General features: G+C 42.1%; 1 protein-coding gene across 3 annotated transcripts in view; it reads right to left on the reverse strand.

Moving 5' to 3' along the window:
* Positions 1-22211, reverse strand: part of GRSF1 (G-rich RNA sequence binding factor 1) — a 39388-nt gene extending 17177 nt beyond the window's left edge. The window contains exons 1-5 of one of the 3 annotated variants that reach the window (XM_027544695.1): positions 22106-22211; positions 19024-19108; positions 2407-2563; positions 1111-1266; positions 586-729 (exon numbers count right to left, since the gene is read on the reverse strand). In XM_027544695.1, coding sequence (XP_027400496.1) covers positions 586-729; positions 1111-1266; positions 2407-2563; positions 19024-19059 — 493 coding nt within the window. In that variant the 5' untranslated portion in view covers positions 19060-19108; positions 22106-22211. Of the gene's footprint in view, positions 1-585; positions 730-1110; positions 1267-2406; positions 2564-4715; positions 4862-5005; positions 5488-19023; positions 19109-22105 lie in introns of those variants that run through there. The other 2 variants (XM_027544693.1, XM_027544694.1) reach the window with 2 other exon arrangements.
* Between the last annotated feature and the right edge of the window lie 2387 nt (positions 22212-24598).

A 24598-nucleotide genomic window follows, 5' to 3' on the forward strand; every position in this document is an offset into this window, starting at 1 on the left:
AAGGACTCATGCTGAAGCTCAAACTCCAATACTTTGGCCACCTGATGTGAAGGACTGACTCAATTGAGAAGACTGTGATGCTGAGAAAGACTAAAGGCGGGAGGAGAAGGGAAAGACAGAGGACGAGATGGTTGGATGGCATCACCGACTCAATGGACATGATTTTGAGTAAACTCCAGGAGTTGGCGATGGTCAGAGAGGCCTGGCGTTGCTGCAGTCCATGGCGTTGCAAAGAGTCAGACACGACTTAGCAACTGAATACCACTGAACTGACTGACTAGGAAAATGTTCACCTAAGATAAAAGGAAACAACGGAGGGAGAAGACTGTTGCTGTTCTTTAGTGACTTAGTCGTGTCTGACTCTTTGTGACTCCATGGGCTCTAGCCTGCCAGTCTCCCAATTATGGGATTTCCCAGGCAAGAATAGTGAAGTGGATTGTCACTTCCTTCTCCAAAGCATCTTCCTGACCCAGGGACTGAACTGAAGTCTCCTGCACTGGCAGGCAGATTCTTTACCACTAAGCCACTAGGGGAGCTGGGAGGAAGATGATATGAGGGCCCAAACATGATATAACTGAAAAGCACCTGCAAAAAAATCTACGATGTCTTTCTCGTTGCAACTATAAGGAAGTCCTCTCAAGCGAACCACTCCATCATTTACCATAGGTGCAGATTTGACATGCAGGCTCTTCATTAAGGCATCCACATCTTCATTGTTTATCTCATAGACTAAGCAAAAAAAAAAAAGGTATGCAAAATTTATATAACAAAGAATCCATTTAAAAAATAATCACACTGGGTAGATTATATAAGAATCTAAAAACATACGTAATAATACTTCTCTGGTGAAAATAATAAAGGACATTTTCAGATGTTTACCATGAGCCAGCTGTAACATCACAACATCAGAGGTAAACTTTGTCAACATCCTCGTTTTACAGACAAGAAACAGGTTATTTTTAGCTTCATTTTCCCACCTTGGAAAAGGGTTATTCATAGTATCTAACTACTTCACTATTCATAATATTTAACATAGGATCAAATGAAACTGCTTTGTAAAGTACAGTTTAATGTAATGATTCCAAAAAGCAATAATATGACTCCACGTACCTTCCACATACCGCTGCCCCATGTACATGCGGTGTTTTTCTAAGGCTTTTTGCACATCCTGCTCGGACTCCATTTCAATTAAGGCATCACCCCTTCGTTTCCCATCTCTATTTAAGAGGAAATGAATTCCATTCTCACCATTGCGAATTCTGCAGTCTGAAAGTTTGTGAGTAAAATCAATCAAAACCAGAAATCAAAGTTTTAGCTCAATCATATCAATACAAGTAATCAGAGTTGCAATCTTCCAACAACAAAATGAAGCAGGATCCAAACTGCCTGCCATTTTCCTTACACAAACCCTCAGCACCAAAGGCATCCAAATGCTAATGATGGTAGTGGCCTCTTTAAATGTTTCGTGTGGAAAAGATAAGCAAACTTTAGCACATAAGTTTATGACCTCATGATCAGTAAATGGCAAATCAGGCTAGGCTCAACACAAAATGTGATTAATATGTCCTTCCAAATGTTTCTACAATTGGTTTGACATCATTCAAGGAATTAAAATATGGTTAGGTTTATGCATAAGTGTCTTCTTTGTTATGACCATATCCATAAGAACTCTAAAATATCTATCAGAATAACTCTGCAACATAATTTAACTTTTCCTCTTTTTCATTACCAAAGAAAAGACATCCCCAAACTGTGCACTCCTTATATTGGGAGCAAGTTGAAGATGTAAATACAATGCACATAGGTACTTAATATAGTATTACATGTTTATTTAACATGTAACATTTAAGCCAGCATCTTCTAGAAGCCTCTTAAGGAGCAGGAAAATTAAAAATCAGAGGAAGATACAAAAGCTTAAAATCAACCATAAATACATAAACCTTCAAACATGTTATTAAGGGAACAACAACAACAATATATGTGTTACAAAGAACTACTGAAGTATATTCTCACTAACATATTTCCACTAACAGGTTATGCACACATTAAAACTTCTGAAAAAACTGGTTTCACACCATATAGTTTTAACATTAAAATTTTTGCTATATTTAAGGTCTTTAAATCTGGTATATATGACAAATAATACATATGATGTCCTCAGAATGAGACAATTTCCATCCATCAAATAAGATGTCTACAGCATAGTCTAACTTGGATTTTATGGGAGTACCTTTTACGCAAATGAAATTACAATTTTTTTTCTGGCCACACCATGTGGCACATGGGATCTTAGTCCCCCCCTCCATTAAAGATCAAACCTGTGCCCCTGCAGTGGAAGCAGAGTCTAAACCACTGGATTGCAGTGGAGTCCCAAAGTTACATATTTAAAACATACATACAATATACCTGAGAAAAAGCTAAGCACATCTTCTACAGTGCAAGACCATGGCAATCCTTGAGCTCGAATGAGATAAACATCATCCACTTCCTCTCCCAACTTGGACGGAGGCAATTCATACTCAGGGAGAGGTGGAAGATCCTCCAGGTAGGTAGTTTTGGATTCCTTCCAAGAGAAATGAAGAATTGCAGAAATATATCTTGAACACGTACTTAGCAAATGTTTATTTCTACAAAAAGACTCTGAATGTTATTCTTTAGGGACAATTAGTTATTTCAGAGGCCAGGAAAATTCACAAATCTAACTCATCCTGTTCTGGCTTACATTGTCCTAAAGCAAGAAGCATACACAGCATAATGGCTTGGCAGAATATAAATTTTATTCCAGGCTTGTTTTTAAATTTATCAATCTTAAATTACACCTAATAGTGTTTTAGTTAAAGCGGGACAAGAGAGGTCCCTTCAATTTGACATATATTTAAACACCTCCTAACCACAGTAGGCCATAACTGGGCCTCCATCTCAAAAAGCTTACCATGTAGCATAGGACAAGGACACGGACAAGATGTTTTAAGTTTATAGTTACGATAAAAGATATTATAGAAATTGAAAACAGAGCACAAACAAAAGAATCAAGACAAGATATGAGATGAACACTGAAGGCAGGCTAGAATTCTGAGAGCAATATATAAGGGCCAGACAGTCCAGTCTGAGAAGGGGAACAAACAGTAGGAACAGAAGCCCATTTGCAAAACAGCAATAATTGCATTTAGCTAAACTGCAGGGTGCAATTAGGAGCCAAAGAAGATGAGCTTGCAAAAGGAACTGGGTACCACACAGCAGAGGACTTGAGTGTTAAGCTCAGTGTGTGTCCTTAAACTGGTAGGCAAAGGGGAGCTAATAAAAGACATTTAGGAGTGTATAAATCAACAAGTCAGCAGGATACTTGCAAAGATTAACCTGTCAACTGGTATGTCAGGTCAACTGTCAAGGAAAAGATCATTAATCACAAAAGCAGTAGTGTGAGGTAACTGGAGCTTGAGACACATGCAAAAAACTATATTTTACGAAACTAAACAAAAAGTGGAACATAACAAGGTTCTAACGAGCACCACAACCATAACCAGGGAAGACAACTCAGGTTTTAAGACTTGCACTCTACTAGGCTAAGGAAACAGATTCCTTTGTACCATCCTACCATTTACATGAAAACTTGTCTAATTTTAAGGAGTCAATGATAAATGTGAACGTGTAGCAAAGGCCTGATACATATTTAATAAGAATGCAACAAGCACTACGATTATCAACACGGGAAGACAGGCTCTAAGTCAAGTGACTTGCACTCTACTGAAGAGAGGTACTTCATGCTTTTTTATGTTCCTGTCATTTTCACGAAGATTTACACACAATTTTAAGGAATCAATAATGCAAGCACAGTATAATACTAGTAAAGGCTCAACACATATCATTATATTAGCTAAATTCACAGAAAAAAATATCAGAAAAAAAGAGCAGCCAGGTCACAAAGGCATACTATTTTCTTTTAATCAAAACAACATTCCCCATTTTCCCAGAATTCCATAAGCATCACAAGCTTTTACAAAAAAGGGCAGCAAAAACTATTGGGCCCAGATTCAAATCCATTAGCTCAGCCACTGGCAGACAGCAGCCATGCTGATCAGCTTCCCAGTTTCCCGAAGTTCAAGGAGAAGCAAAAACTGAATTAAGATAAATACGACCCAAGGCATCAGGAACATGTTAGTCAAAAAAAGTGTGCTGACATTTCCCAGACGCCACGTTAACAAGCAGAAGGAAAGCTTCCTATGAGGCACAAAATATTTGCAATCTGTACACACTTACTAAAAAATCAAGTAAATTACTGTAGACTCACTCCTGGGTCCCCAGGTCATCCTCAGCCCCAGACACCTCCTCTCCTCGGCCCCCCTCCCCCCATATCGGTCTCCAAGCTGTCCTTCCCACCGGCGGTGACCCACGGTCCTAAAGGACCTTCCGTCAGAAGAGGCGGAGGTGACCTTCAGTAACTGGGGCAACCCGCCTTTCCCCCGGGACTCGAGAGCGAGCACAGCGCCGGGGACCAGCCTGCTTGTGCCCCCAACCCCCCACCAACCCTGCCCACGCGAGTGCGGGAAGCTTCTCAGCAGCAGACGGCGAGGTGCGCCGAGGGCCGCCCAGGCCTAGTGCTCGAGCGACACATAAAGTCCCGACCCTCCGGGGGTCCAGCCTCCCAACTTCACGACCGGGGGGCGGGGAGCGACAGGGATGCGCGGCGGGGACGGAGACCGCCTCACAAAACCTACCATAGGCCGGCGGGAAACAAGGCCTCAACATTCACCCCCAGTCACACTTACACTGCCCAACCGACCACAGACTCGAGAGGAGAACAAAAACAAGGAGAAAACCCGAGGCCTGGGAAAGCGTCCCTTGTTCTGGGGCCCAATAGGAGGACTGGGCGGGCGGGGGTGGGAGCGGAAGGGGGGTGCGGCGCGTGCCGCGGAACCCCGCGCGCGCCGGCGAGACGCACGCCGAGGGGCGCGGGCGCGCGGCCGGGGGAGGGTCCGGCGCGCGGCCCTTCTCGGCACCCACGTACCTGGCTGTAACCCCGCGCCGGGCCCGCCGCAGCCGCCGCCAGTGACTGCGGCAGCAAAGGGGCGCGCAGGGCCGGGTACGAGGCAGCGGCCGCGGCGGCGGCGGCGGACGCGGCCGCTGTGGGAGGGCCCGCCAGCCTCCCGGCGGTCACAGGCCCGCTCTGGAAGCCCCGCGTCTGAGAGGCGGCGGCCGCGGCGGCCCCGAGCAGCAGCAGCAGGCGGCGGCGACCCGAGACTCCCGAGGGAAAGGAGCCGGCAGTCGAGTAGAAGGGCAGGCAGGCGGCGCCGGTGCGCCGGCAGCTGCTGCAGTTGCAGCCGCAGCCTCGGAGCAGCGCCCCGAGCACCCAGCGCGTCCCGGCCATGGACTCCGGAGGCGGCGCGGGGCCTGAAGGCGGCTGCGGCGGCAGCGCCAGCGGAGAGGAAGTGGAATCCAGGGCCGGGGAGGGGTGGCCAGGCACATGCGCCGCCGGCACCGGGGGCAGCGGCGAGTCGGGAGGAGGCGGAGGAGAGCTCGCGGCTCCGCCCGGTCTCCGCCCTCGGGGCGTGGCTGCCCGCGGGTAGGGAGGGGCCGGGGACCGGTACGACCCGCCGGCGGTTCTTTCACTTTGTGGAAACTGAGGCGAGAAGAGGACTTCCGGTTCTGAGAGGATTGCCCGCTGGAGACGTCCGACGCCGGGCGGTTTCTCCCGCCTTGTGAGGTGAAGTGCCAAAGCGCCGCTTCTGGAGGAAATTGTGATACTCTGGTTATAATTGAGATGCCGGCGGAGATTTAATAACGCTCCCCCCACCCCCGGCCCAGCTTGGGTTATGTGCGGAAAGCCAACTTTATTAGTTGTAAAATGAAATCTGTAGATAGTTATATGCTAATAACGTATATAGATATTCTTCCGGTGTTGGAAAATTCACTCCAGGTCACTTAGCTTTTATGGAAGACCCACATTAGTACCTATTTTTGTTAGTAGCTGTGATTTTTTTTAATGTGAAAAGACGAAAATTGAAAATAACAGCGTTTTGCAGCAGCCTTGATACAGGCTGAGGTGGCATCACCACGCTTTCTCTTGGGAAACTACTCAACATCTCCCTGCCATAGCTTTGAACTGCGTCTTTGAGCGTCTGTGCTTTATCGCGTTAGCAAGATGTGTGCTGGGGTAATTGTTTGCTCCCTTTATGCCATTTTGGCTTCCAACAGGTTTCATAGGAACGCTCTGCTTTCAAGTGAAACGTGTGTAACAGATCAGAGGGTCCCCTGAGCATTCAGTGTATTCACGAATAGACAAGCAGAGGTTTGCGAAGCACTGCTTGTGCTGTTTTCTTCCTGTGGCCAGAACCCCCTCAGGTTTTGTGTGTTGTTTTTTTTTAATCACAAATAATGCTTTTAATTCTTTAGCCTCTTACAGTACTCACATAACAGAAACTGACAAATCCATGATGTTGAGTTGCTAAGGCCTGTCCGACTCTTGACATGGCATGGACTGTAGCTCACCGGGCTCCTCTGTCCATAGGCAAGCATCTCAAGTTTTAGTAGGGGGAAAAAAAAAAAATCAGAGAGTGAAAAATAGAAAAAAACTAAAATTTTAAAACTTTGTTGTGGAAAATCTCTAAAGGGTGGTAAATTTCTAGACTTTCAGAAATTATCAACATTTTTCATTCTTGTTGCATCTGCCTTCACCACCACTCCCAACCTTTTTTTTTCATCCTTAATTGGAATATTTTAAAGCAAACTCCAAAGATCATGTCAATCACACTTTCATTATTCATCTTAAACTGATGACTTAGGAAAAAATGACATTCAGATTAGTTGCATTAAAAAACAAAATTCAACAGAGTATAATTTAAAGATCTTCCTGGTTTTAACAATTCATGAATTGGGCAGCATCCCATCTAGCAGGTAAAAAGGAGCTCCCTTTTGTACAGGAGCTGTACAAAATGAAAGACTTTTCTAGGCAGAAGAGGGCAGGACAAACAAATTATGCTAGCAAAAAGTGGATTGGTTGTGCCAAGGTCTCTTTCCTTTAGGGGGTTGAGGTCTATCAGGGGTTGGTTGGGGTCTATCAGGAAGATTATATCCCTAGTGGGGAAAAGGTAATTCCTGACTGACTCACTGAAGATTCTGTTTCTGGGAAAGCAGAAAATGTGAGGCTTAGCATAACTGACTCCATTTTGGCCCTGTTGTCTTGTTTTTAATAGTAGATGTAAAGTTTCAAGATTATTGCATTTAAAGTTTGAGTTGTTTACTCTGGCCTACTTTTAGAGGGAAGTTCAGTATTTCCTGGAAAACCTTTCCTCACCAAAAACAAAAGTGAACAGAAAAATGTCTGACTGGCTTGGCTCTATGGACCTGGAGTATCAAAGAGAAGAGAACGTCTTCTACAACATTTAGGAATCTTAGAGATTGTTTTTTCTTAGATCTCCCATTCAAGAAGGAAAATGGGTTAGCTCTTCTTGACAGATTATCACTACTACAAATCACAATATGTGGACATGTTAGGAATTCTGCTCATATTTAGTCTTGCCTTCATCTTTTTATTTATTTTTGGCTGTGCTGAGTCTTCATTGCTGCATGGCTTTATCTCACAGCAAGCAAGGGCACTCTCTAGTTGCAGTGTGCTGGCTTCTCATTGCCATGGCTTCTCTTGTTGCTTAGCCCGGGCTCTAGGGCACGCAGGCTTCAGTAGTTGTGGCACGTGGCCTCAGTAGTTGTGGCTCCCAGGCTCCAGAGCACAGGCTCGATAGTTGTGGTGCATAGGCTTAGTTACTCTGTAGCATGTGGGATCTTCCCAGTTCAGGGATCGAACCTGTGTCCCCTGCATTGGCAGGCAGATTCTTTATTGTTTGAACCACTAGGGAAGCTCAAGGCAGTAAAGGAAATATAGGTCAAAAGTGGGCTATGTTTTGCTTTGTTTGGATTAAGTTGAGTGAGAGTAATATTGAAATATTGGGAAAGGAGTCTGGTGATAAAAATTTAGTTGTGTAACTAGAAGAAAGTAGGCATAATTGGTGTGTGGGGTCCTAGAAAGGTGAAAGAGGAGAGGCATCCAAGTTCAGATACAGAGATTAAATAGGAGAGAGCTCCAGCACCTTGTCTATGATAATTTAATCATAAACCATATAAACGTATTCTTCTAGTATGGTTATTTAGCACTTACTACAGTACTAAATGGGCTTCCCTTGTGGCTCAGCTGGTAAAGAATCTGTCTGCAGTGCGGGAGACCTAGGTTCAATCCCTGGGTTGGGAATATCCCTTGGAGAAGGGAAAGGCTACCCACTCCAGTGTTCTGGCCTGGAGAATTCCATGGACTATGTAGTCCATGGGGTCGTAAAGAGTCAGACACGACTGAGCGACTTTCACTTTCACTTTTCACTTTCACAGTACTAAATGGGCTTCCCTCATGGCTCAGATGGTAAAGAATCTGCCTGCAATGCAGGAAACCCAGGTTCTATCCCTGGATCAGGAAGATCCCCCGGAGAAGGGAATGGTCACCCACTCCATTATTCTTGCCTGGAGAATCCCAGGGACAAAGGAGCCTGGTGGGCTATAGTCCATGGGGTTGCAAAGAGTCAGACACAACTGAGTGACTAAGCACGGCACAGCACAGCACTGACAGGGTGTCAGCCTGCTTCTCTGACAAGAATTTCAGAGGTAGAACTAGTCTAAATTGGTAGAAAGATACACTCTGGATTTGGGGGAAAGTAAGGAAAAAGAATGAGAAAAACAACCGCCTCCCATCAGTAGGAATGTCTTCAAAAGAAGCCCTCTTGGCTCTAAAGAGCACATTATTAGGAGCTGGGAAAGGAGCTGGAAGGGGACAATTGTTCTGATTACTAACAAATAAATGAAGGGACTCATTTTATTGTCTGTGCCCTTCAGTTGCAAAAGGTGAACATACCTTTCTTCTGATATGCAATGAAGTTGAGTTAATCTCAAAGGATCCCACCCCACAGCTGCCTTTGCATTTGAAAGAAACAAAAAATCATGAACCATGGATGTCAATAAGCCTAGGGTGGCAAAAGGAAAAGGAACTGAAGTCAAGTACCATAAAGAAACAGTGCCCATTTGTGTAACCTGTGATTAAGGTGCTATTCATCATCTAAGATTAAAGGAAGTTTATTACATTGAGTAGATACAAAAGAACTTCAGGAATTGAAGCTACCAGTTACTTCCAAGGAAAGACAAAGGTGCATTTTATCACCACTATCACTGCTTCATTCTTTCATCTGACAGGAAAAATTGATCCACTAGATCCACAAGTTCAAAGATTTGTTTTTGATGCAATGATATGTTTCTTAGGTTAGCTTTGTCCTTTGGTTTATATTCACATTAATAACACCATCAGTTCAGTTTGGTTGCTCGGTTGTGTCCAACTCTTTGTGACCCCGTGGACTGCAGCATGCCAGGCTTCCCTGTCCATCACCAATAAGACCATGGTAACTGATTTTTATCTTTTCCATAGATTGCATTTGGATAATCATTCTGTGACAGAGTAAAAGTAATAATAATGATTGACACATGACCAACCAATAAACCTCCAAATACTGCAGCTTCTTCACTTATTAAAATTAGTCTGTTAAAATTTAAGTATCTGGGAAAGAGAATAGCTGATTCATTGTTTAAATGAAATATACAGTCAAGAAATATTAATTTTTTTAAAAAAGGATTATTTTATATTAGTAGTCCATTTTTTCCCATGGCAAATATTTTTAAATTAACAAGCTGGAAGCCAGAATCAGGATGTAGTGAGGACCAGAGTCAGGCCATAGAGAGGAAAAGAGACAGGATGTAGTGAGGTAAAGGGTCAGGCCATAGAGAGGTGAAGAGTCAGGATGTAGTGAGGACCAGAGTCAGGCTCTAGAGAGGAAAAGAATTAGGATGTAGTTCAGTAAAGAGTCAGGACATTTGTGCTCTGAGACAACTGAGGAATAGGGTGAGGAGGGAGGTGGGAGGGGTTTCAGGACACATGTATAACTGTGGCTGATTCATGTTGATGTATGGCAAAAACCATCACAATATTATACAGTAATTATCCTCCAATTAAAATAATTAATTTTTTAAAAGTCAGGACATACAGCACAGTAGAGTTAAAATATAATGTCTACACAGTTATCACAAAAAATTGATTTACTGAAATGCTGGACTGGAAGAAGCACAAGCTGGAATCAAGATTGCTGGGAGAAATATCAATAACCTCAGATACGCAGATGACACCACCCTTATGGCAGAAAGTGAAGAGGAACTAAAAAGCCTCTTGATGAAAGTGAAAGTGGAGAGTGAAAAAGTTGGCTTAAAACTCAACATTCAGAAAACGAAGATCATGGCATCCGGTCCCATCACTTCAAGGGAAATAGATGGGGAAACAGTGGAAACAGTGTCAGACTTTATTTTTTGGGGCTCCAAAATCACTACAGATGGTGACTGCAGCCAGGAAATTAAAAGACGCTTACTCCTTGGAAGGAAAGTTATGACCAACCTAGATAGCATATTGAAAAGCAGAGACATTACTTTGCCAACAAAGTTTCATCTAGTCAAGGCTATGGTTTTTCCTGTGGTCATGTATGGATGTGAGAATTGGACTGTGAAGAAGGCTGAGCGCTGAAGAATTGATGCTTTTGAACTGTGGTGTTGGAGAAGACTCTTGAGAGTCCCTTGGACTGCAAGGAGATCCAACCAGTCCATTCTGAAGGAGATCAGCCCTGGGATTTCTTTGGAAGGAATGATGCTAAAGCTGAAACTGCAGTACTTTGGCCACCTCATGCAAAGAGTTGACTCATTGGAAAAGACTCTGATGCTGGGAGGGATTGGGGGCAAGAGGAGAAGGGGACGACAGAGGATGAGATGGCTGGATGGCGTCACTGACTCGATGGATGTGAGTCTGGGTGAACTCTGGGAGTTGGTAATGGACAGGGAGGCCTGACGTGCTGCGGTGCTGCGATTCATGGGGTCGCAAAGAGTCGGACACGACTGAGTGACTAACTGAACTGAACTGAACTGAAGATATATAAGGGTGTCAAAAAGCTGAATTCTCTATGGATGCTGAGTTGGTGCCTCTGTGTAAAATTCACACTGACCAACCTAGACAGCATATTAAAAAGCAGAGACATTACTTTGTCAACAAAGGTCCATCTAGTCAAGGCTATGGTTCTTCCAGTAGTCATGTATGGATGTGAGAGTTGGACTATAAAGAAAGCTGAGCACCGAAGAATTGATGCTTTTGAACTGTGGTGTTGGAGAAGACTCTTGAGAGACTCTTGGACTGCAAGGAGAGCCAACCAGTCCATCCTAAAGCAGATCAGTCCTGAGTGTTCATTGGAAGGACTGATGTTGAAGCTGAAACTCCAAATACTTTGGCCACCTAATGCAAAGAGCTGACTCATTTGAAAAGACCCTGATGTTGGGAAAGATTGAAGGCAGGAGGAGAAGGGGACGACAGAGGATGAGATGATTGGATGGCATCACTGACTCAATGGACATGAGTTTGGGTAAACTCTGGGAGTTGGTGATAAACAGGGAGGCCTGGCGTGCTGCAGTTCATGGGGTCGAAAAGAGTTGGACAAGCTGAGCGACTGAACTGAACTGAACTGAGGATATTTAGAAAGTGGAATGATGGGCTATGGCATCCTCTGGCCATATTTACAAAGATCAGGTGGTAGTACTTTGGATTGGTCAGGAACTGCGTAGTAGTTACATCAACCGGCTTTTCCTAGGAGGGCAAAAGCTAGGGTGCAAACAGGGTCAAAGCTCTGAGCATCAACCACAGGATGCAAAATACCTGAGAAGCCTTTGTTAATAGCTCTCTTTCTGAATAATCATCTCTTTAAAGTAGGTAATTAAGGAACTTAGCGTTTAAATAAAATTCAAGCCATACAAGATGATATATACACACATATACAAGCATGTTTATAGAACCCACACACACACATACACACACACAAACACACCGAAAGTAAGGTTTGCCTCTAACCACTATCCTCCAGTCATCCAGTTCTCAAATGTGTTCGCAATTTCTTGTGTACCCTTGCTGTGATGGTCTATGCAGTGTTTCATCACTTTTAAATTTGGTAATTCTGCTATACTTGGGATTTTTGACAAGTTTTCCACCTGCTGTGAAATGATGTCTGAAGACTGTGTTTCTAAACTGAGAGCAAAAGGAAAAGGAAGCACAATAGACAAATGAGCTCTAGTGTCACAAGGATCAAAGGACACTGGGGAAAAGAGGCATGAAAGAAAGGTGAATCTACTATGCTATTTGGAAGAATAATGTTTTTCCCTCTTTAACAATAATTTAATTAGGAAAAACAAGACTTAAGAGTCAGAGAGTCTGATAAAGTTCTGGCTATATCACTGTCTAGCAGTGTAACGTTGGTCATTACTTAATCTCTCTGAGCTTTGTTTTCCTAAATTAAAAGATGCTGCTGCTAAGCTGCTAAGTCACTTCAATCGTGTCCAACTCTGTGCAACCCCATAGACGGCAGCCCACCAGGCTCCCCCGTCCCTGGGATTCTCCAGGCAAGAACACTGGAGTGGATTGCCATTTCCTTCTCCAATGCATGAAAGTGAAAAAAACTGATGTCGCTCAGTCGTGTCTGACTCTTCGAGACCCCATGGACTGCAGCCTACCAGGCTCCTCCGTCCGTGGGATTTTCCAGGCAAGGGTACTGGAGTGGGGTGCCAAAGATGCAGATAATGTTAACTAACTCCTGCACAGAGTTGTGAGTTACTTGGCACTTTAGAAAAAAATAAGTGGCAACTATTATTATTTTCTTAGATGTTATTTAAAGGAAATGTATTTTAATTCTGCTTCTTTCCTCTGATCCCACCTCAGTATTTACTTATAGGTTAACTGACATATAATTGGCATATAGTCACCTCAATATTTGTTAATAATGTATCTAAGGATTTAAAACAGCTTCCTTCCCAGGAAAATAAAATTTTCTTCTAGATAAATTCTATTGAATTAGAAAATACCAAGCTGAAGGCTAAGCTCTAAGATAACTACTGCCCAAGCATATTCTAGGGTCTGTGGCAGATATATATATATATACCCTGCTGGTCTGAAGGACATCAGAGGATTGAGACTCATCACTGTAAAGAGGTCTTTTTTCATCAGTCGCTCAGTCGTGTCCAACTCTGTGACCTGATGGACTGCAGGACACCAGCTTCACTGTCTTTCACCATCTCCCGGTGTTTGCTCAAACTCATGTCTGTTGAGTTGGTGATGCCATCCAACCATCTCATTCCCTGTTGTCCCTTCTCCTCCTGCCTTCTATCTTTACCAGCATCAGGGTCTTTTCCAGTGAGTCAGCTCTTCACATCAGGTGGCCAAAGTATTGGAGCTTCAGCTTCAGCATCAGTCTTTCCAATGAATATTCAGGATTGACTTCCTTTAGGATTGACTGGTTTGATCTCCTCCAGTCCAGGGGACTTGGAAGTACCTATTTCTTTTTTTTTCCTTTTGACCGCACCACGGAGATTATGGAATCTGAGTTCCTCGACCAGGTATCAAACACAGGCCCTTGATAGTGAAAGTGCGGAGTCCTAACCACTGGACCTCCAGAGAATTCCATAAGTATGGGTTTCTTATATGTTACATTTAGTCTGCTTTCCCCTCTACACTTAAAACAAAAGTCTGTGTCATAAAATCCTGATAGTCTATCTCTCTACCTACATGCCCACCTGTATCTGTATGATATATGTGTGTGTATGTGTATGTGTGTATACGTTTGTGGGTTAAGAGATATAATGCTGCTTTTATAAGTAACATTTATATTTGACAAAAAAGTAACAACAATGACAAAGTCAACAGTAAATTGGACATTGGATAGGATATTTTTCTATTAAAAATATAAACCTGTACTTTAATCTTTAAGCCAAGATATGTGCAGAAATATTCACTGAAGCATTGTCTATCATAAAAATGGGAGAATAAAAGTTAACCATCAATTTAAATAAATGATTTAAGAAATTAGGTCTAGTCATTAAAATGGAATACTATACAACCATTAAAGAGAATGAAGTGGATCTATATGTGCTGATATGGCATGATCTCTAACATATACTGAAGAATAAAAACCATGTTCAGAAGAGTATATTACCATTTCTGCTTAGAATATGTATATTTATATTTATATGCACTCATATATTTGTAAACAAACACACACATGTCTGAGCTTGTACTTGGAAAGAAAATCTTGAGTGCATTTCTGGAAATTGTTAACAATAGCAACATCTGGAGAGAAATTGTGGGTCTAGGATGAGAGGAAGAAGTTTTTTATTGTATATATGTGATTAACTTGTTTACCATATGTATATATTTTTCCATTTAAAAACCAAAGTACTGAAAGGATATTTTTAGAAGTTGTATATCTTTATCTGAAGCATTATTTACTATTACAAATAAAATATTCCAAAATCTAAAAAATAAAATAATCTTCATATATATTTCAAATTTAATTCTACTTGTAGGCTCCATTTATAACAAACACTAGAGTCTGCCGTACTAACTTATATTGTGTATAATAGTATACATAGTGTAATAGTGCAATAGTGTATAATAGTACTAATTTATATTGAAGTCATTTGAGCAAATACACTACTGTTATTTGCAAGGTTGCATGTGAAATAATTCACCTGGCATATAATTATATAATGATCACTTATTATACTTCATTTACACAAAATTATTCCATTTAACATAATCAAATTAATCTCAAGATTTCAAGGAGGAAAAAGGATTAACTAATCCATGGCACCTGCTTTCTATGTATTTTTCTTCAAATAAAACTTGGGATAGAAGTCTAAGCTATCACAAGAACTATCCCTGGAAAAACTCAATAAAGTAGTTTTACTTCCACCAACTCCATTCTTGTTCCATTCTTACAACTTCCAGACATCTTTGTGAGCTCCTAGGCCTACTCTCCATTCAGAATTTATACATTGGACTGTATTTTCTTCTTTTTTTTTTAGTTGGTGGAAAATTTATTTATGATTTTATATTGGTTTCTGCTATACAACAATGCGAATCAGTCATAATTCAGTCAGTCATACATATACATGTATGTCCCTTTCTTCTTGAGCCTCCCTCCCCTGCCTGAACCATATTTCAATAGCACCCCCCACAATCTTTTCTACTCGTTACAATTTCTATTGGTGACAGTTATCTTGAATTTTGACCATGAATCTGACCTCATATCTTAGTAAGGAGTGAGTGATCTGTTCTGACAGTCATTAATTTCAGAGATATTTATTAATGCACTTTTTGTACTAGACCTGAGAAATGTATAATGAAAGTAGTTCCTTCTTTCCAGGTTCTCACAAACTGGTAGGAAGATGGATAAGAAATTAATTGCAGCATATTATATCTACTGTGATAATGAGGTATTAATATTAACATATCATGATACCATTGGACTTGAAAAGAGGGACACTTTCACGCTCTTATGGGGTTAAAGACCATGTCAAGAGAGTTGACAACAAAGTTGGATCTTGAAGGAACCAATAAACATTAGCAAAATGAAGGGAATACTGTCCTTGGTCGAGGAAGGAATTTTTACACAATCTCAGAAACATGAGATTTAGAGAATTTAAGGAATTGCAATGGTTTGTGGCAAGAATGCTAATAGTGGGGATGATGAAAAGTCCAGATCATTAAAAAGGCTTATACGTGCATTGTGAGGAACTTGAACTTATCTGAAAGATATGAGGGTGCCCATTTAAAGTGATATAAGCAGATTTACATTTTGAAACTGGGCTCTGGCAGTGGTTTGGAAGATGAATTATAGGAGGACAAATAATTTACAGGAGAAATAGGAGTGTCTAGACCGTGAGAGTAACTTCAAGAGCTGTTTAGACTGTCTATAGAAATCTTGCTATTTTGAAATCATCTTCTGAGCCTTATGGCAGCCCTGGGCAGAGGCATCTAGGGAAAGGTCAAACTAAAGGAGCTGAAAGACATATATCAAAAGTAAAGGCTTGGACTTCCCTGGTGTTCAAGTGGATAAGGATCCGCCTGCCAATGCAGGGGACACAAGTTCAATCCCTGGTCCGGGAAGATGCTAACCCCAGTATCACAACTACTGAGCCCTCACTCTAGGGTTCTTGAGCCACAACTACTGAGCCCACACCTAGAGCCTGTGCTCCACAACAAGAGAAGCCACCACAATGAGAAGCCAGTGCAATGCGACATAGAATAGCCCTCACTTGCTACAACTAGAGAAAGCCTGTGTGCAGCAATGAAGACCTAGTGCAACCAAAAACTTAAAAAAAAAAAAGTAAAAGCTTTAGAGACTTCCCTGGGGATCCAGTGGTTAAGACTCTGAGCTTCCAGTGCAGAGGGCTCAGGTTCAATCCTTGGTGGTAAGGGAAACTAAGATCCTGCATGTAGCAGAGCAGCCAAAAAAAAAAAAAAAACACAGTAAAGGCTTTAATCCTACTTGTCACTAACTGGGGAAATACCAAACCAAAAGAGTAATTGTTGCTATGTTATTGAGAGATTCTAACCTAATGTTTGAATACCCTTACAACATCCTTGCTCAGTATGGATCCAGCCCATGTTAAGTAACTCCAATGAGAACAATTCACTAGTCCGTAAGAAAGGTCATATACATTCACTTTCATTTAAAAAAAAAAAAAACCAGCAAGCTTTGTAGGGACTTCCTAGTCAATATTCCAGGAGTTCTCCAGATTTTCCATGGATTTTGCCTACATTTTCTTTTCCTGAAATTCAACTCTGTTTAGTGATGCATAATTTATATGTAGGGCTGATTTTATGGGAAGGTAATAAAAGGAAGCTTTCCCTAGGTAATGTCATTTGGGGGAGCCAGGAAGCACAGTTTCTCCTCCATCAACCACCCCCACCCCAAGCTATAATAGAGGCCCAAATTCCACCATTAGCATTTCTGAAGAAATGGCACATTAAATTAAGTCACACTAGGATGTTTATTCGGAGAAGGCAATGGCACCCCACTCCAGTACTCTTGCCTGGAAAATCCCATGGAAAATCCCATGGATGGAGGAGTCTGGTGGGCTACAATCCATGGGGTCACTAAGAGTCGGACACGACTGAGCGACTTCACTTTCACTTTTCACTTTCATGCATTGGAGAAGGAAATGGCAACCCACTCCAGTGTTCTTGCCTGGAGAATCCCAGGGACGGGGAAGCCTGGTGGGCTTCGGTCTATGGGGTCGCACAGAGTCGGACATGATTGAAGCGACTTAGCAGCAGCAGCAGCAGCAGCAGGATATTTATGACATATCAGATAGATTTCGTCCTGACACTGAGAACCCTGAGAAGTACAGAACCACTAGCAAAGGGAAGAGCACTAAAAGTGGAAAGTTTGTTCAAAATACTGTTTCTAGGACTCACAATTTTGTCACAATAGATCTGGGGTGGATTTCTTGGTGATTCTGATATGCAGCTAAATTTAGGAACTATTAGCTATGAACCCACATTAAAAACCCCAAATAACAGACTCATCTCATAAACACACAAAGTCAATGTTCCTATAAAGCTCATGTCCTAAATTTCTAAGGTAAAGGCTAATAGGAGAGTCAATGGCACATTCGGTGCCTGATGAAATATGCCACTGACTTTTTTAAGTTTCTACGTTTTCTTCAATTTCTGCTTTCAGTGAGCAGAACTATGGTGAGAATAGAACAATTCATAACACTTTGCCTTTAAAACTTCTTTTGGCTATTTCAATATCTATGTCTCTTGCTGCTGCTACTGCTAAGTCGCTTCAGTCGTGTCCGACTCTGGGCAACCCCATAGACGGCAGCCCACCAGGCTCCCTGGTCCCTGGGATTCTCCAGGCAAGAACACTGGAGTGGGTTGCCATTTCCTTCTCCAATGCATGAAAGTGAAAAGTGAAAGTGAAGTCGCTCAGTCCTGTCCGACTCTTAGCGATCCCATGGACTGCAGCCCACCAAGCTCCTCTGTCCGTGGGATTTTCCAGACAAGAGTACTGGAGTGGGGTGCCATTGCCTTCTCCGTTCTATGTCTCTTAGGATGAGAATTTTATGAATCTGTAGCAAATATTAGGCCACTGGGCTCATGATATCTTTTTAAGTAAGTGGCAAGTTTTAGCTTTGATTTTTCTTAAGAAAGACAAATTTCTCCAAGGACATAAAAATGCATTTTTAAATCATGCAATGACAAAAAAAAGTAAAAATGATAGCCGAAGCACTTAGATGGAAGATGTAAAAATAAAAATTAGCAATTTGTTTAACATTTCCAGTTTACAACCTTCACTTGTATATTAGATTCATCTAAGAATTCTGTAACATGGGTAGGATACGTGTTGCTGCTAAGTCACTTCAGTTGTGTCCAACTCTGTGCGACCGCATAGACGGAAGCCCACCAGACTCCCCCGTCCCTGGGATTCTCCAGGCAAGAACACTGGAGTGGGTTGCCATTTCCTTCTCCAACTCGTGAAAGTGAAAAGTGAAAGGGAAGTCTCTCAGTCGTATCCGACTCATAGCGACCCCATGGACTGCAGCCCACCAGGCTCCTCTGTCCATGGGATTTTCCAGGCAAGAGTACTGGAGTGGGGTGCCATTGCCTTCTCCGAGGTACGTGTTGGGGTACCAATTTTATTTGTTTTTTGGCTGTGCTGGATCTTTGAGCTCACACAACTAGAGAAAGTGGTAAAGACCCTGTAAAGGGAGAATGTCATACATTGTTTTCTGTTTTCTGAATAGTTCTAGTAAACTCAATATGTTAATTCAGAAATTTTAATGATTTATACAAAGACTTGTTTAATGACTCCTGGACATATGCAGTAAATAATAATAGAACTACCTTTTATTGGGAACCTACTCTGAGCTAAACGCTGTGTCAGGTGTGTAAATTATCTCTACTTCTTATTGATAAGAATAAGCTACATTCCGGAGTACAGTCCTGACTGCAGTAGAAGCCGTGAGTCATTGCCACATCAGTAAGCCACTGGAGAGCTTTATCTAGTCTGCTAAGAGCTAGCACTACCAAAGGAAGAAGCACACTATACTTCCAATCTGGGATTCTGAACGAACCTGTGTTGTTAGGTTGCTGGCAGCGCTTCCATCCATAAAGTTTGGGGCACAGCTACGACAAGGACTCCCTTTTGGGACTCTGGTCCTGTATGGAAGAAGCCAAGAGAGATGCTGCTGAAGCTAGAGTTCCACCTCATTCCCAAATGTGCTCCTAGCAAGTCTAGGTTCCCTGTGACTACCAAGCTAGGGGTCTAAGTAAAAGTACACAGTAACGGCATGGATTACAAGTCCCCTGAAAGTCTATAATATGACAGATTAGGTTCAGTTCAGTTTAGTTCACTTCAGTCACTCAGTCATGTCCGACTCTTTGCAACCCCATGAATCGCAGCACGCCAGGCCTCCCTGTCCATCACCGACTCCCGGAGTTCACTCAAACTCACGTCCATCGAGTCAGTGATGCCATCCAGCCATCTCATCCTCTGTCGTCCCCTTCTCCTCCTGCCCCCAATCCCTCCCAGCATCAGAGTCTTTTCCAATGAGTCAATTCTTTGCATGAGGTGGCCAAAGTATTGGAGTTTCAGCTTTAGCATCATTCCTTCCAAAGAACACACAGGGCTGATATCCTTTAGAATGGACTGGTTGGATCTCCTTGCAGTCCAAGGGACTCTCAAGAGTCTTCTCCAACACCACAGTTCAAAAGCATCAATTCTTCGGTGCTCAGCCTTCTTCACAGTCCAACTCTCACATCCATACATGACCACAGGAAAAATCATAGCCTTGACTAGACGAACCTTCGTTGGCAAAGTAATGTCTCTGCTTTTGAATATGCTATCTAGGTTGGTCATAACTTTCCTTCCAAGGAGTAAGCCTCTTTCATGGCTGCAGTCACCATCTGCAGTGATTTTGGAGCCCCAAAAAATAAAGTCTGCCAGTTTTCACTGTTTCCCCATCTATTTCCCATGAAGTGATGGGACGGGATGCCATGATCTGTTTTCTGAATGTTGAGCTTTAAGCCAACTTTTTCACTCTCTACGTTCACTTTCATCAAGAGGCTTTTTAGTTCTTCTTCACTTTCTGCCATAAGGGTGGTGTCATCTGCATATCTGAGGTTACTGATATTTCTCCCAGCAATCTTGATTCCAGCTTGTGCTTCTTCTAGCCCAGCGTTTCTCATGATGTACTCTGCATAGAAGTTAAATAAGCAGGGTGACAATATACAGCCTTGATGTACTCCTTTTCCTATTTGGAACCAGTCTGTTGTTCCATGTCCAGTTCTAACTGTTGCTTCCTGACCTGCATACAGATTTCTCAAGAGGCAGGTCAGGTGGTCTGGAATTCCCATCTCTTTCAGAATTTTCCACAGTTTATTGTGATCCACACAGTCAAAGGCTTTGTCATAGTCAATAAAGCAGAAATAGATGTTTTTCTGGAACTCTCTTGCTTTTTCCATGATCCAGCGGATGTTGGCAATTTGATCTCTGGTTCCTCTGCCTTTTCTAAAACCAGCTTGAACATCAGGAAGTTCATGGTTCACGTACTGCTGAAGCCTGGCTTGGAGAATTTTGAACATTACTTTACTAGCATGTGAGATGAGTGCAATTGTATGGTAGTTTGAGCATTCTTTGGCATTGCCTTTCTTTGGGATTGGAATGAAAACTGACCTTTTCCAGTCCTGTGGCCACTGCTGAGTTTTCCAAATTTGCTGGCCTACTGAGTGCAGCACTTTCACAGCATCATCTTTCAGGATTTGAAATAGCTCAACTGGAATTCCATCACCTCCACTAGCTTTGTTCATAGTGATGCTTCCTAAGGCCCACTTGACTTCACATTCCAGGATGTCTGGCTCTAGGTCAGTGATCACACCATCGTGATTATCTGGATCGTGAAGATCTTTTTTGTACAGTTCTTCTGTGTATTCTTGCCACCTCTTCTTAATATCTTCTGCTTCTGTTAGGTCCATACCATTTCTATCCATTCTCGAGCCCATCTTTGCATGAAATATTCACTTGGTATCTCTAATTTTCTTGAAGAGATCTCTAGTCTTTCCCATTCTGTTGTTTTCCTCTATTTCTTTGCATTGATCGTTGAGGAAGGCTTTCTTATCTCTTCTTGCTATTCTTTGGAACTCTGCATTCAGATGCTTATAACTTTCCTTTTCTCCTTTGCTTTTCATTTCTCTTCTTTTCACAGCTATTTGTAAGGCCTCCTCAGATAGCCATTTTGCTTTTTTGCATTTCTTTTCCATGGGGAGAGTCTTGATCCCTGTCTCCTGTACAATGTCACGAACTTCATTCCATAGTTCCTCAGGTACTCTATCTATCAGATCTAGGCCCTTAAATCTATTTCTCACTTCCACTGTATAATCATAAGGGATTTGATTTAGGTCATACCTGAATGGTCTAGTAGTTTTCCCTACTTTCTTCAATTTAAGTCTGAATTTGGCAATAAGGAGTTCATGGTCTGAGCCACAGTCAGCTCCCGGTCTTGTTTTTGTTGATGGTATAGAGCTTCTCCATCTTTGGCTGCAAAGAACATAATCAATCTGATTTCGGTGCTGACCATCTGATGATCTCCATGTGTAGAGTCTTCTCTTCTGTTGTTGGAAGAGGGTGTTTGCTATGACCAGTGCATTTTCTTGGCAAAACTCTATTAGTCTTTGCCCTGCTTCATTCCGTATTCCAAGGCCAAATTTGCCTGTTACTCCAGGTGTTTTTTGACTTCCTACTTTGCATTCCAGTCCCCTATAATGAAAAGGACATCTTTTTTGGGTGTTAGATCTAAAAGGTCTTGTAGGTCTTCATAGAACAGTTCAACTTAAGCTTCTTCAGCGTTACTGGTTGGGGCATAGACTTGGATTACTGTGATATTGAATGGTTTGCCTTGGAAACAAACAGAGATAATTCTGTCATTTTTGAGATTGCATCCAAGTACTGCATTAGGTTAGTAGTTCTAATTCTCCAGGCATTTACGGAATGATCAAAGAGACCGGGAAAAGCGACCAAGAAACCAAAGTTCGGTCCACACGTTTCGCCCATAGGCTTTCAATCACTCACACACACAGGTACACCATAGAGTTAGTAAAATAAAGCAGAAAACCTGTATACTGAGAAAGCAGAGAGGCTACAACTCTGAGTGTTCTTACCTTGTCCTGAAGATCCCGGATGAGCTCCCAAGATGATAATTTACGGTGAATGATGTCGAATTTGTAATCTCCGAGGATTTAGCTTCGGGACCAGGGACCAGGCTCGATCATTCAAGAGGTTTTGTGTAGCAAAAAAGGGACAGGGAAAGCTTCTGACACACACATCAGAAAGGGGATGGAGTGTGCCCCCCTTACTAGTCTTATCAAGGCCTTATATACTTTTACCAGACCCACTGCCACAACAGACTTCTGAAATTAACAAGAATAGAACAGTAGAAAGGTCTTACCAGACACACTCCTACAAGATACATCTTAAGATAACAAGGTCAGTCAAAAGGTTCTTGTTAAGGAGAAACATGTCCTTGAGCAAGATACATTGTTATAGTGTATCTTGACAAAGCCATGCAGGAAAAAAAAAATTTGTCCTTTTCTCCTCCTTGAGGGCCCTGGACTCCTACCTAAGACTTAGCTCTCTCATGACAATGCTGCAAGATGTTAAGACGTTATCTCATTTTGCAAAAGAGGAAACTGAGACTCAGGTTAAATGCTGTGCTTAATAATTAACATGTTGCAAAGTTGGCAAACTCCCATCTTTCTGATCCCAAACTTCTTTTCATTACGTCTTTCTTAAATGATTATAAGGATGTTTATTAACAGTCATTAATTTTTAGTCACTTAAAAATTACTAATTTCCACACATGCCATGTTCACTCTCATTTGAACAGCCACATATACATATTTTCCCAGGTAAAGTATTTCTAGGACCTGGACATTAGCTGGGCACTGGACATACAAACAAAAAATAAAATGCTTATATAGAGATTGTAGGCTAGCCTGGGAACTGTATCAGTGAATAAATACCTAGAGTATAAAGTATGAATACCGCTTAGGAATATCCACAAAGCACCTTAGTGACTAATAGTAAGCTGACACTGCCTCTGCTGTGATTTAGTGTGCTAATTTTGAAGATGGTAAACTATTAAATCAAACCTTCAGTGGAAAACATTTAGTTGGTTTATTTAATATTATGGTGTGATCACTCATCTAGAGCCAGACATCCTGGAATGTGAAGTCAAGTGGGCCTTAGGAAGCATCACTATGAACAAAGCTAATGGAGGTGATGGAATTCCAGTTGAGCTATTTCAAATCCTGAAGGATGATGCTGTGAAAATGCTGCACTCAATATGCCAGCAAATTTGGAAAACTCAGCAGTGGCCACAGGACTGGAAAAGGTCAGTTTTCATTCCAATCCCAAAGAAAGGCAATGCCAAAGAATGCTCAAACCACCACACAATTGTACTCATCTCACACGTTAGTAAAGTAATGTTCAAAATTCTCCAAGCCAGGCTTTAGCAATACGTGAACCCTGAACTTCCAGATGTTTTAGAAAAGGCAGAGGAAAAAAAAAAAAAAAGAAAAGGCAGAGGAACCAGAGATCAAATTGCCAACATCCGCTGGATCATGGAAAAAGCAAGAGAGTTCCAGAAAAACATCTATTTCTGCTTTATTGACTATGACAAAGCCTTTGACTGTGTGGATCACAATAAACTGTGGAAAATTCTGAAAGAGATGGGAATTCCAGACCACCTGACCTGCCTCTTGAGAAATCTGTATGCAGGTCAGGAAGCAACAGTTAGAACTGGACATGGAACAACAGACTGGTTCCAAAGAGGAAAAGGAGTACATCAAGGCTGTATATTGTCACCCTGCTTATTTAACTTCTATGCAGAGTACATCATGAGAAATGCTGGGCTGGAAGAAGCACAAGCTGGAATCAAGATTGCTGGGAGAAATATCAATAACTTCAGATATGCAGATGACACCACCCTTATGGCAGAAAGTGAAGAGGAACTAAAGAGCCTTTTGATGAAAGTGAACATGGAGAGTGAAAAAGTTGGCTTAAAGCTTAACATTCAGAAAACGAAGATCATGGCATCCGGTCCCATCACTTCATGGGAAATAGATGGGGAAACAGTGAAAACAGTGTCAGGCTTTATTTTTCTGGGCTCCAAAATCACTGCAGATGGTGATTGCAGTCAGGAAGTTAAAAGACGTTTACTCCTTGGAAGGAAAGTTATGACCAACCTAGATAGCCTATTCAAAAGCAGAGACATTACTTTGCCAACAAAGGTTCGTCTAGTCAAGGCTATGGTTTTTCCTGTGGTCATGTATGGATGTGAGAGTTGGACTGTGAAGAAAGCTGAGCACTGAAGAATTGATGCTTTTGAACTGTGGTGCTGGAGAAGACTCTTGAGAATCACTTGGACTGCAAGGTGATCCAATCAGTCCATCCTAAAGGAAATCAGTCCTGGGTGTTCATTGGAAGGACTGATGCTGAAGCTGAAACTCCAGTACTTTGGCCACCTCATGTGAAGATTTGACTCATTGGAAAAGCCTCTGATGCTGGGAGGGGTTGGGGGCAGGAGGAGAAGGAGACAACAGAGGATGAGATGGCTGAATGGCATCACCGACTCAGAGTGAACTCTGGGAGTT

Source organism: Bos indicus x Bos taurus, chromosome 6, assembly GCF_003369695.1.
Source record: "Bos indicus x Bos taurus breed Angus x Brahman F1 hybrid chromosome 6, Bos_hybrid_MaternalHap_v2.0, whole genome shotgun sequence".
NCBI lineage: Eukaryota > Metazoa > Chordata > Mammalia > Artiodactyla > Bovidae > Bos > Bos indicus x Bos taurus.